Source organism: Ursus maritimus, unplaced genomic scaffold (assembly GCF_017311325.1).
Source record: "Ursus maritimus isolate PB19 unplaced genomic scaffold, ASM1731132v1 scaffold_5, whole genome shotgun sequence".
Lineage (NCBI taxonomy): Eukaryota > Metazoa > Chordata > Mammalia > Carnivora > Ursidae > Ursus > Ursus maritimus.
The window spans coordinates 60,002,030-60,014,803 of record NW_024426663.1 but is presented as its reverse complement, the minus strand read 5'-3'; the positions used below and the strand labels follow the sequence as shown (position 1 = coordinate 60,014,803).

The 12,774-nt window shown below is 56.3% G+C and overlaps 2 protein-coding genes across 2 annotated transcripts; one reads left to right on the top strand and one right to left on the bottom strand.

The window, feature by feature from the left end:
• Positions 1–285: 285 nt before the first annotated feature.
• Positions 286–2,223, top strand: SOWAHA (sosondowah ankyrin repeat domain family member A). Its single transcript, XM_040621935.1, has one exon. It carries the CDS (start codon positions 514–516, stop codon positions 2,221–2,223), a length of 1,710 nt encoding a protein of 569 aa, XP_040477869.1. The 5' UTR covers positions 286–513.
• A 5,113-nt stretch (positions 2,224–7,336) lies between these two features.
• SHROOM1 (shroom family member 1) lies at positions 7,337–12,294 on the bottom strand. Its single transcript, XM_040622461.1, has 7 exons — positions 11,294–12,294; positions 11,146–11,201; positions 10,691–10,900; positions 9,920–10,492; positions 9,690–9,831; positions 9,311–9,583; positions 7,337–9,201 (listed from the first exon to the last, which is right to left on the bottom strand). Exons 1-7 carry the CDS (start codon positions 12,257–12,259, stop codon positions 8,869–8,871), a joined length of 2,553 nt encoding a protein of 850 aa, XP_040478395.1. The 5' UTR covers positions 12,260–12,294; the 3' UTR covers positions 7,337–8,868.
• Positions 12,295–12,774: the final 480 nt, after the last annotated feature.

Here is a 12,774-nt window from a genome sequence, read left to right as displayed (position 1 = left end):
GGAACACACCCACCTAGCAACCGGGAGCCAGCTCAAGTATGGCACTGCGCCTTTAATTCCCGGGTGGGGGAGGGGGCGGTGGATAATTTCCGCTCCCCCACTCCCTCCGCGGCCCTGGTGGCAGCTGTCACCTGTAAGGCGAGCACCGAGCACGGGGGATGGAGCCTCGCGCCCATTGGACACAATACAAAGGCAGAAACCTACCCCGAAGGCTGGGGGCCCCGCGGGGCGGAGGCGGTGGGCTCACGATGCGGCCCCCCGCACCTTCCTCCGGGAGACACCCGGGCTCCACGGCGCGGGCGTGACCAAGGTCCAGCTTCAGGGACACGCCCGTCCCGCCTCGGTGAAAACGATCAGGTGAGCCTGGCCGAGGAGGACCTCGCTCCCGGAATCCCCGCTCCAGCTCGTCCCAGCGGACGCGGAGACGTGCACCTGCCCCGGCAGCCGGGAACCGAGGGAGTAGGGGGTGGTGGGAAGGGGCGGCCTCGGCTCCCCTGCGGGGCTGGACTGACCATGGCGCTAGCCGCTGCGGCCGCCGCCGCCGCCGCCGGGGTGAGCCAGGCAGCGGTGCTGGGCTTCCTGCAGGAGCACGGCGGCAAGGTGCGCAACTCGGATCTGCTGAGCCGCTTCAAACCCCTGCTGGATGCAGGCGACCCGCGCGGCCGCGCCGCCCGCAGGGACCGCTTCAAGCAATTTGTCAACGACGTGGCGGTGGTGAAGGAGCTCGACGGCGTCAAGTTCGTGGTGCTGAAGAAGAAGCTGCGGCCCCGGCAGGCACCAGAGCCCCTGCCCTCGTGCGTCCCCGGCACTCCCGAGGCACCGGCCCTGCCGTCGAAGATCCCTTCCGCCTCACAGGGGGAACCGGTTGGCCCAGAGGCTCCATCCCTGGCCGCGGCGCCGCAGGCGGCGGAACCACGTAAGGACCCGGCCCCGCCATTAGAACCACAGGACACGCCCGAGGCTCCGGCCTCTGAGCCCACGCAGCCAACCGGGGAGCCGTTGTTAGGTCCAGCCCAGCAATCAGGGGGGCCCTCCGACCCCCAGATTCCAGCCTTTGAGCTAGTCCTACCCCCCGAGGAACTCTCTGCAGACGTGGCCCCGTCGTCGAGGTCGCCGTCGGTGGAGGCCTTGCCCCACGCAGAGGCGCCAGCCCCGGAACCCGGGAGCGGGGCGACGAAAGAAGCGCCCCCACCCCCTCTGCACGCGCCGCCACCGAAGCCCTGCATGCTACCTGTGCGCTGCGTCGCGGGCGCCGCCGCGCTCCGGATCCGGGCGGAGGAGCAGGGCCTGCGCCGGCAGCTGTCGGAAGAGCCGAGCCCACGGAGCTCCCCGCTGCTGCTGCGGCGGCTGTCGGTGGAAGAGTCTGGCCTGGGCCTCAGCCTGGGCCCGGGCCGCTCCCCGCACCTGAGGCGCCTGTCGCGCGCAGGCCCGCGCCTGCTGAGTCCGGACACTGAGGAAGTGCCCGCCGCGCCGCCGCCGTCCGCCGTGCCCCTGGAGCCGACCGAGCACGAGTGGCTAGTGCGGGCGGCTGGGGGCTGCTGGACCCACCAACTACACGGGCTGCTGCTGCGCGACAGCGGCCTGGCGGCCAAGCGCGACTTCATATCTGGCTTCACGGCCCTGCATTGGGCCGCCAAGAGCGGCAACCGCGAGATGGCGCTGCAGCTGGTGGAGGTCGCGCGGCGCGGGGGCGCGCCAGTGGACGTGAACGCGCGCTCGCATGGCGGCTACACGCCACTGCACCTGGCTGCCCTGCACGGCCACGAGGACGCCGCCGTGCTGCTGGTGGTGCGCCTGGGTGCGCAGGTGCACGTGCGCGACCACAGCGGCCGGCGTGCTTACCAGTACCTGCCGCCCAGCGCCTCGTATGCGCTTCGCCGCCTGCTCGGCGACCCCTGCCTTCGAGGCTCTACCGAGGCCGACGCCGCGGGTGCTGGCGGTGGCACTTTTGCGGCCCGGCGCCCAGTGCAAGTGGCCGCGACCATCCTCAGTTCCACCACCAGCGCGTTTCTGGGTGTCCTGGCCGATGACCTGATGCTCCAAGACCTGGCTCGAGGCATGAGGAAGTCGGGCTCCTTCAGCAAGTTTTTGGGCGCCTCGCCCATGGCTCCCCGTAAAAAGACAAAGACTCGCAGTGGCCTGCCGGCTTTTTCAGAAATCTCTCGTCGACCTACTCCGGGGCCCTTGGCTGGTTTAGTGCCCAGCCTGCCCCCCACAACCTGACGGTCCCTGAAGCTCAGCTTGGTTGATGTCACCTGGCCTGCCCCTAACAGTCTGAGCCTGCCCAGAACAGCGGCTCAACACCTGTGGCTTCATCCTGTTTCCAGTTTGTCCACCGAAGCCTGTTTAACCCCGGTGGGCCTTCGCCTCTAGCTTCTGCCTGAAGCTTGACCTGTCTCTGGAGATGGGAGTCAAGATCTCAGTGAGAAACCTTCTATAAAGAACTCCAGAAATCAGGCTTGAACATTGGAGACTCAAATTTTAGGATCAAAGTTGAGGGCCCAGAATGAGTTAACCCGATGCCTCTGCAGGTACACCCTCCCAAGCCAGAACTAGAGCGAGCATCTCTTTAAATGCTGGATTGTTTGTCAGCTTTAAGATACCTAGCGGTTTTGTAATCTGATGCTTTTATCCTGTTTTTAAATTAAAATGAGGTAAAACAACTTTCATAATAACCTTTTGAAATTATATTTTTCCATTTTTAGGCAAAATGCTCATTTTCAATCTTTTGCTAAGTATTTTGGAATTCTATTGAAAAAAAACAACCCAGATGATCAGGATCTAAAGGAAATTAGTCCCAACCAACAAAACCCTTAAACGTTTATCTACCTCATTTTAGGCGCTCAAGATTCTAGAGAGACTCGAGCACAGAATGTGACCATTGTGAATGTAATTAATTTCAGTCGTACTGTGAATGCTCAATATTAGGAAACAAGTGCATCTTGGGAGTGAGAATGATTTAACAGTGAGAGGAAAGAGACATTTTAGCAAATACTTTTAATTTCTGGTTGTCTTTATGAAATATAAACAGTGTCTTCGGCACTGGTGGGTGATTATTTTGATTTGTCATGAATATTAGTTTTTTAAGTGTGATTTATCTGTGAATGCATTAGAGGAGAAAAATAACTGGTTAAGTGGATACACTTAAACAGCAACTATTTTATATGAAAATTCTATAGAAACAGAAAGTATGTTATATCCACCTTTAAAAGCCATCTAAAAGCAAACAAATTATTCCAAAATAGCAAATGCAGAATTCTTTGCTCAGTGATGTTAGAGGGATGGCTTAACTTCTCTGGACCTTTGTTCCCATCTGTAATTGAGAAGGTTTGTAGCTATTTACCAAGAGGTCCCAGGTTCAACACATTGTAACTATAATGGCTCTTTTTCTGTTTTAAAGATGGGACTCTATTTGCTTAACCAGCCTTTTTAAAATATTGTGGCAATGCTCTGCTTTTGCAAATTATGTTTGCATGTCATTAGTTATATCAGATAGTTTTTGTGGCACAGGGGAGTGTGGGTTCTCCCCTCCATATATCTATCTCAGTGAGGCCTCCAACATTATTTAAGGCCGTCCTTAATGGAATGTTTTGATTTAAGCAATGAAATAAACAAGTCTCCCATTTTGTTCCTGCTTGTGTAATAACGTACTTCCCTTAAACATTCTCCAGCTTTTGCTATTCTATTTTTCTTTTCTTTTTATCTACTGAATTTCTTCAGTTTCTCCTCATCCTCTTCTGCCTCTTCCAGGTGTTCTATTATTCAAAGTGTTTGAATTGATCAGCTAAATGCAGGCTGCATCCACACACGAATATAGCATCCAAAAAATAACAACAGATGAATGCAGGCCCTGATCTGACCCTTCCCACCTTCCTTGCCTGGAACTCTAGCTAAGCTGCATAAATTATTTAAAAATGCAAATTAAATCTGCCTCTGCAGGAAAATTGTGGGAGGCAATAATTACAGCAATCTCAGCTGCTGAAGGTCTAGAACACAGAAAAAAATGTCAGAGGTTTTGCATGGTAAAAGAGAGGCTTGACGGAAACAGGATAACAAAGGTCACAAACACAGGTATGACCTGCCCTGAGAAAGACAAAATCTAAACCCGCAAAGTAGTAATAACATTAACCAATGTCTATTACACACTTAAATCAGAGGAGGGTTACTTAAACTGCCAGAAGAACCTTTGTGTTTCAGAAAGGCCGGCTGCAAGCCTTCCAAGTGAAATAAAACATTTGGCAAGAGTCTAGGATCAATACGCCTAAAACTTAGGTGTTAGAAACCACTGTTTTTTCCTTGCAGGTCAAGACTTTCTGAAACTATAAGTCAGTAGGAAATTATACTGTGATATGCATATGGAAAGTTTTCAATAACCATATATTGTCTAGCAGGAGGTACACCTGTGAGGGGTATTTTCAACGAATGACAAAAAAAAAAAGTTGCTTATACATTAAGGCAGTTTAGCTGGCTAGAATTGTCACAGGGAAGAGAATCACTCCTTTTAATGGGGGAGAAGTTAATTGTTATACAGATGTGTATGAGTCATCCAGAGCAAGCTTTTAAATAAAGGTTTATACTTCCTTTAAAGGAGGTTGGAGGTTGTTCTAGAATGTGTCTCACTTATCTAATGGAGACCAGGATATGGCTGATGCACCTACAGCCTGTGTTTATTAAGGGCCAGGCACAGTTTTAACCACTATGCAGGTATTAACCTCAACCTTACAAGGTATGTCCTGTTAGTATCTTGAATTTAAAGTGAGGAAAGAGAAGCCTCAAGAAACTGTAAATAACTTCAGAAACTCCAGGCTTCACAGCTATAACTATCAGAGCTGGGATGGCTTCCTGGTGCTCTTTTCCATCACAGTGTCCTGCCGCAGAAAACCAAGGTGGTCTCGTCGCAGCCCTTACTCATCTAATGACCTTAGGCAAGTCACCTGTTCTCCAAGCTCTATCTCCCTCCTCCATGGGCCGTAAGACTGGCACTATCTATCCAACAGGCTGCGAGAAGGGTAGAGCATAGGGAAGGAGTAGGTAGAGCTCCTTGGGAACCGCAACACCATCTTGAAATATTACCAAGGGTGCCCAGCTGGTCCCATAGGGGTATCTAGCTGCATTCCAAAACCAAATAGCTCTCATCTGTGGCTTTGCTTTACAAGATCACCATTCTTTAACCATGTTAGTATTTTTACACATAAATAACAATGGACTCTGCTGGGAAAAAATGTATTCCCACCAAAGGGAGATTATCTCACATTTTGTATATCACTTTAGTTAAAAATAGACATCACAACGTCTTTCTTCATGCACACTCCCTTAGCATCCCTACCACTGTCTTCCAGACCTAAACAGATGTCAGCCAGCCAGCTGGACTGAAAGCGCTCAACGCAGTTCTAAAGCTGGGCCCACTCAGAACCCATATTCTCTGCCTTTTTTGGCCTTTTCCTGGAAGAAATTATTTGGCCTTTTAGAATAGTTTGATGAATAGACTTTTTAGTGCTCTCCAAATAGCCTTTTGCCTTGAACCTCTGTCCTCGCCTTACCCTTCCAGAACAGCCACACCTCTGGACTTGAACCTGTGAAGCACGGGCGGCCTCAGGTGTTTCTGCAGGGAAGTGGAAAAAAGGTAGAGACGGAGAAACAAGGGGTGTGTGTGTGTAGTGGGGGTGGGGATATGTCCAGATGTCTCCTCCAGAGGCGGAAAAAAAACCTTCCTAGGGAGAAGGTGGTGCTGATTTAAGTTTCAACGACAACAGGTAAACACCCACCCTGCCCGTCTGACACGTAGCCAGGCTGTGACGGTAACACTGCGTGCGAGGTCTTGGAGAGGATTGCTCCATAGCAGTTGCCGGCCCCCACCTTTTCTTCCTTCTGCCCCCACACTCCCCTTTCACCTCTTCTCTCTGCGGGGCTCAACCACATTTGACCTAAATTTCCACCCAAGCTTCTGATTTACATGTGAATGAACAGCACCGCGATTTGTTCCTGCGAGGATCCCTGACTTTTACAGCCGCCCCTCGCGGTGGTACGTGGTGTGCCGAGCAGGCTGTTCCAGACAGAATGCGCGCGGGTTTGGGGCGCCGCAGAACGCTGCTTCCCTATTCGGTTTGCAATTTACAGTCTGAAGGTAAAAAGTACACTAATTAAATCCATATTAGGAGGAGCAGCGGGGGCGGGACGAGGCGAGCGGGGGAGGCGGCCGCGGGGCTGCCTGTTGCCTAGCAACAACGCCAGCCGAAGCCTGCCCTCTGCAAAGAGCCAGAGGACAGCGCCGCAGGCAGCGGGGCTGGGGGCGGAACCAACAGGCGCGGGCGCTGGAGGCTTGAGGAGGTGGAGGCAGAAACCCCAACGGAGACCCATGAAACCCTCTTTTCCACCCCGGGAAACTAAATAAGGCTCTTTTTGATACTGATACTCGAGATCAACACCCCCGGCTTCCCTCCTCCCCACTTCTCATTAACCAACAACTTTCCAACCAAGGCCTGGTGGCAAAGGAAAGCAAGCCAGCTTCCCCGTGGCCGGCTGGCCAGAATTTCTTTCCGACAGAAGCAAAAAGGCTCAGATCCAGCCTTCAGGCTAAAGGAGCGCTGCTCTGCCGGGAAGGCAAAGCCCCGGTGCTTTAGGCCAAAGGGCCTACTGCCTGGGGAGGAGGCTCGGGCAAGTGTCGGTAGTCTTCATCACAGAGCGAACAGTGCCCTCTGCTGGCAGCGTCCTGGCGGGTGGAAGTCACCGGGCCTCTGGCGCCGGCCTACGCACCACCATCAAAAGTCTTAGTCTGGGTGGCTCAGTGGGTTATGGCCTGCCTTCGGCTCAGGTCATGATTTCAGGGTCCTGGAATCCAGCCCCTTGTGCGGCTCCCCGCTCATGGGGGGAGTCCGCTTCTCCCTCTCCCTCTGCCCCTCCCCGTGCTTTCTCTCTCTAACAAATAAAAGGTCTTAAAAAAAAAAGTCTGTGGTGCCAATACTGAACACCTTTGGTGCTTATTCTTGCACTCTGACAGAATAAGAGTGTGGAAGGGACATAAAATGGGGCAGGAAGAACACAGAGGCCAGACGAAAGGATGGGTACAGGAGGTGTGGCCCTACTCTCCCCATCTGGTAAGGACAAGCACAGGAGCCTCATAATTCCCCGTGGAAAAACTCAGCACAGAGCCAAAGTGCAGTTTAACGGGACCATGGCAGGCTCTGCTCCTCTAGTCCATCCCGGGCTGGAAGTACTTTATCTGAATAGTACCCAATTTCCATTGGCCTAACTGATGACTGTTAAGTGTTTTTCTAAGAATATCACAATGGGAGAATGCAGGGAGTGCTGCACAGGGCAAAAGGCAGCAATAAGTTTATTCCGTCCAGACTATCTCAAAGCAAGCTGCCCTGCTAGGCTGAGGCCTTTGGCTCGGAGGCCCCGCCCACAAGCGTTCAAAGGAGAGAAGCAAAGCATAATGTTAGAACCCACGACTGCCTCAGCAGGAGCCCCATATGTTTTTTATAAAGAGGCACAATGTTAGCATTGTTCTGTGCTCAATAGCCCGACTGTTGTAACTAATGCTTTTGGGATGAATAGGACCATTTAAAATTCCCAACCAGTCGCACTTAGTGACAATACGCATCAGAAAACAAGCCCAGAAGCAGAGATTTCTCACTTTGGGGTCAGTTGGCTTTAAATACACATACACATGCCTTTTCAGTGCCCAACTTCCAAAAATACACAACATTTGCATGAACAATGTTCTGGGCCCTGGCATGTGCAGCTACAAATACTAAAGCACATTTTCACATGTATATTTGAGCACTTAGCATTGACTCTGTGCACACAAGGCTGACGCAGAGGGGAGTGTGTGTCCTCCGTTTCATTCCACACCAGCACCTAACTCCCCACTCCCAACCCCAGCTCACCCCAGCTTAGCCTCTCTAGCACACAAGCAAAGCTGCCTCTCCAGGTCCTCAACCCCCCGCCCCCCATTCTGGGTCTCCAGGTCTCCCATGCCTTCACCTTCAGCTCCCCTGCCCAACAGCCCTCCTCAAGCCCAGTGGATCTGGTGGGATTTCCAAGGAGATATTGGATAAACTCATTTTTGACAGTATAATTCTTTCTGAGTCTTGGAATAAATGTCCCTGAATTTGTCAAGCTTTTTAGGCAGCAAAGCAACTGAAACTATTTTGTGTATGGGGAAATTCCCTATCCCTTGAGTCTTGAAGGGAAGCAGTCACCCCCACTTCTACTTTTGAGGTTGGAGGCTTGGGTAAAAACCAGGAAAGGAGACCTGGGGCCGGCTAGTCAGGCCTCGGCCGTTGTGGTAGTGATGCAGTCACCAGAACTGTAGGGATTGCTGGTGGCAGCAGAGTCAGTCAGAAGGCCTGGCATCCCCCTTGGGCCCTCCTGGCTTCAAGCCTGTATCCCAGTCTTCTGAGGGTTTCCCAGACCTGACTGAGGTCCTCCAGCAAATCTCTCTTCTGCTCTAGTCAGGCAAGGCTGGTGTCCGTTGTCTGTAAACAAGATTCCTCCCCCAGGCTAGACCCCAGGTGACAGACACACTTCTCACATAAATTATTATTAAGGAAAGAAAAAAAGACCATTTTGCAGATTAAGTTGAAATGCTCCTGATTTGTCTCCTCTGCCTCATACTAACGCAGACAGAGCCTCTCTCCTCACAAAAAGGGGGGAATACTGCAGTTTTAAAAATCCATAAATTAATTACCAAATAATGCACAAGAATTGGGTAAGGCTACATGAAAATACTTAGAAGTATCCTGGGAAGATCCCGCCTGGGTCTTCCCCCTCCCCGCAAGGGAAAAGCACCAAATCAACCAGAGTCACCCCCAGTGATGTGGGTGAGGGGCAGAGGCAGCGCTCCCCACCCCCCACCGCCTGTAATTAGACGAGGGGTGGAAAGAAGGGCGGTTTATCTGGAAGACGGGTCTCTGGGGGCCAGGCCAAACTGGGAGGCAGGGGGCGATGGCCAAGGTCGCCCCTGACGGCGTCGAGTTGGTCCTGAAGGAGCCGGACCCGCTCGTCCAGGCTGCGCTGCTGGGCCAGGACGGCGGCCTTGCCGGCCAGCAGGGCGCGATAGGCGCTCAGCTCCTCGGCGGGCAGGGCCCGCACCAGCACCTCGCGCAGGGCCCGCTCGCGCCGCGCCACGTGCTCCTTCAGCTCCTTGGCGTCTTCCCGCTGCCGCAGCAGGAGCCCGAGCCGCTGCCGCAGAGAGGCCTGCGGCCAGGGAGAGCGCGCCGTGAGCAGGGCAGGGTGCCGCGGTTGTCCCGGACCGCGCCGGCAGGCCCCTCCCCGCCCCGCTCTCCCCAGCCTCCACCCCTGTCACCTGCTCGTCTGGGTCGCTGTCTGCGCCCGCCCGCGCCAGGGCGCGCCGCACGCGGGCCAGGCGACTGCCCAGCAGCAGAAGCAGGCCAAGCACGCGCTCTAGGTCGGCCATGAACCCGCTGAACCGCTCTAGGTCGCGGGGAGCACAGGCCTGGCTCACCGCGGCCTCCAGAGAAGCCCCGCGCCTGGCCCAAGCCTGGGCCGCGCCGTGCAGCTGCTCCTGCTCCGCCTGAAGGCTCCGCAGCATCTTCTGGAGGAGGTCGGCTAGCTCCATCTGCAGGGAAGGCGTGAGTACTTAAAGGTGAGGCCTGACCCAGACTCCTCAGCCCGTAGTCTGGGCTCTCACCACCCCCAATCTCCACCACCCCCTCCTCACTCACTTTCTTGGCTTGGATGTTGTTATTTGGATCAGGGAGACCCTGGCCACAGACCTGGTCAGGCACAGAGTGGGTGGTATGGTTTTCAAACCTTGAATCCTCTTGAGAAGTTGGCAGGAGCTGGCTGGAGCTAAATAGATAGAACCTGAGGACAAAGCCAGAGCTCCCTGGGTTGTCCTGCCCCAGACTGCAGGGACTTAGAATCCCCTGAGTCCCTGGTGCCCATCACTCACCCTGGCTCAGGACTACCACCAGCCTCCTTCCCAGCCTCCTCACAGGCTGGCCTCATTGCAGCCCAGACCTCTGCTAAAGGAACGAGCCCATCTAGGAGGTCCAGGGGCAGCTCTGGGCTGGGACAGGAAGTGAGAGTGTCACTCATAGAGGGATCCAGTCGGGCCAGCTCCTGAACCAGCTCCTCAAGGCGAGGACTGGGCCATGTTGGCCTGGAACCGGGCTGGCCCATGCCCCAAGCCAGGGCAGTATGGCCAGGAGCACCAGGGGTATTGTTGCTTGGAGGTCCCAGGGCATCAACTGGGAGAGGTTTGAGAGGGTCGCTCTCTGCAGCTGCAAGTGAGTCAATGGTCAGCAGTCCACTGGGGTCAAAGGTTGCGATGTCGCCATTTGCAGTCCTGGGGGGGCTATAGCTTATGGTCTTAGAGACACCCACTGAACCATTTATCCTCTGCCAGCAGTCATCTGCCCCTGCAGTCTCTGGGTGCTCATGGAAGGGGTGCTCCGGGGGAACTGCAGCCTGGTCAGCCCTCTGGCCCGAGCCAGTTCCATACTGCTGGTCAGAGACATGGACACTGGGAGTGGAAGAGACACTGAATCAGAACAAGCTCTGTCCAAAGATGAGCATTGACCTCCAAGGGCCACCTGTCCCCGTCCCTACCAGCCAGGCTCCCAGGCTTCAGCTAGGAGAGGGCTCCCCGTCCCTCTAGCATTTTGTTGATATGTGTGGGAAGGGGATGTCTCACTCTGCTTGGAAGCAAGAGGCAACTCACCAGGGTGGGTTTCCTGGGGGGGCATGGGTGTCTGGAGGTGATCTCCTTCTGACCAGGGGGACTTCCTCCAGGAAAACCTCATCATCTGGAAGGGATGGGAGCCGGGCAGACCCCATGCATGTCTCTGAGACCCTCTGTTCCCAGTCAGTGGGACTGCTCCGGGGATACTCTGCGGGACACACGGCTGCAGCTTCCTTCTGAGTCAGGAACCTGGAGGAAGGGACCCCACACTGGCCACAGTGCCTAGGAAGGAAGCTCTTGGTGCTGCGGTGGGTGCTGCAGAGACAGAGTGGGGTTGGGGTGGGTGTGGGGGGACTGTAGGGGTTGTAGTTTGCAAAAGACAGAATTAGAAGGCTCAAAGTGAGGGTAGGTGAGGGGCGCTCTCTTTCTTGGGCAAGAGCTATGAAAACTGCTTTTCTCCAACTTGCAGTCCCACAGTGGTCCATGTCTCTCACCTGGCAAGTTTGACCTGAAACAATGGTCTGGGGGATTCTGCTCCTTGCGGAACAGCCTGGAAAGGCAAACAGTTGCTTGAAATGTAGCTCAAATTTTCAGTCTCCCAGATGTCCCCCACCCCAAGCCTGCAGCCCCTATCTTCCACACCTGGACAACGGGCATGACCCCTCCTGGACCTTGCCAGGGAGCCAAGACTTCCCCTGAAGCGCTCCGACTCCGACTGGAAGGCCTATAGGCATCACCAAGCTTCAGGGATCGAGGTTCTGGGTCCTCTACACCTCGGGGCTGGGTCTCAGGCAGCCGTCTGTTTCGGTGACCTTCGAATTCTTCCAGCACCCTACGCTCCTGGGGCTCGGGCCTGGCAATGCTAGAACCGGAGCCGGCCTCCCCCGAGCATTCCCCTGCGGATCCACCGCCCCGACCCACGCAGTCCAGCTTCCCTGGCTCAGAGAAGCACCACTTCCGCTGCTGGGCGGCTAGGCGCCCCCGGCCAACGGTTCCCCTCGAGGGAGCCCGGGAGCGCGCCGGCTCCGCTTCCCCGCCGCCGGGGTGGCTGAGCGAGGCCGAGCGCGGGTGCGCCGCGGGGGGCCGCGCGGGGGCAGGGGGCCGCAGGCGGGCGGGAAGGCTCATGCGGAGCTCCTTGCGCTGGAAGGACGTCTCCCGGAGCACTCGCCGCTGGGCCCCCTGCAGCCGCTGGCGGTAGGCGGCCCGCGAGGCCGGTGGGCTGGGCGGCTCGACCGCCCGCGCCGCCGCCTCTGCCTCGGCCGCCAGGGCGAACAGCAGCGGGGTGGCCTGCCGGCTGAGCGGCCCCGGCGTTCCCCGCACCTCCGGGGGCCGCGGGCCACTGCGCGCGGCCGCCGCGGGCCGGGGCTGCGGGGACGTGCGAAGGCTGCTGGCCGGGGCCGGGCCGCCCCACACCACGCGCACGTAGTCCCAGTCTAGGTAAGGGAGGAGGTCGGTCCCGGGCGACGGCGTGCGCGGCTCGGGAGCGCCGGAGGCCGCGGAGAAAGAGCTGTAGGCCGAATCGGCGCGCGCGGACAGCCGCCGCAGGTCCAGGCTGCGAGTGGACGAGGCTGGGGAGGTGCGGTCGCCCCCAGGCCCCAGGGCCTCCATGGCTGCGCAGGTGAGCGCTGACGCCAGCTCCGTGGGGCCTGGAAGAACACAGACGGCGCGGTCGCGGAGGAGCCCAGGGGCAGCCTGGCCCCTCCAACACAGATGGCCAGGTGCCTACCCATCCCCTCCCTGGTCACACGATCTTTAGTGCGGCCACCTCCCGGGTAGGGGATGACATAAGTAGGGCCAGCCCCTGGGAGCAACTCTGGAGTTTGAGGGCATTAGCTATTCCTCTTAGCTCAGGGGAAGGAGCTGGCGACTAGCCCACTCCCCCTGAGGCTCTCAGGGCTGGCAGCACCCGCCTCTACTCTGGCACCTCCCGGAGCTTTGAGAATGTACCCATACTCCTTCCCTCCCCAACCCAGTCCCACCCTGGCGGCTTCCTGGCGGCTTTGTTAGCTTCTCCATCTGATCTTTCCCTAATAAACAATGGTCAAGAACGTTCTGAGATCACAGGGGAGCCAAGAAAGGAGGGGGCAAGACCCAGGTCAGGGGGCAGGGGCAGCCTCACAGCT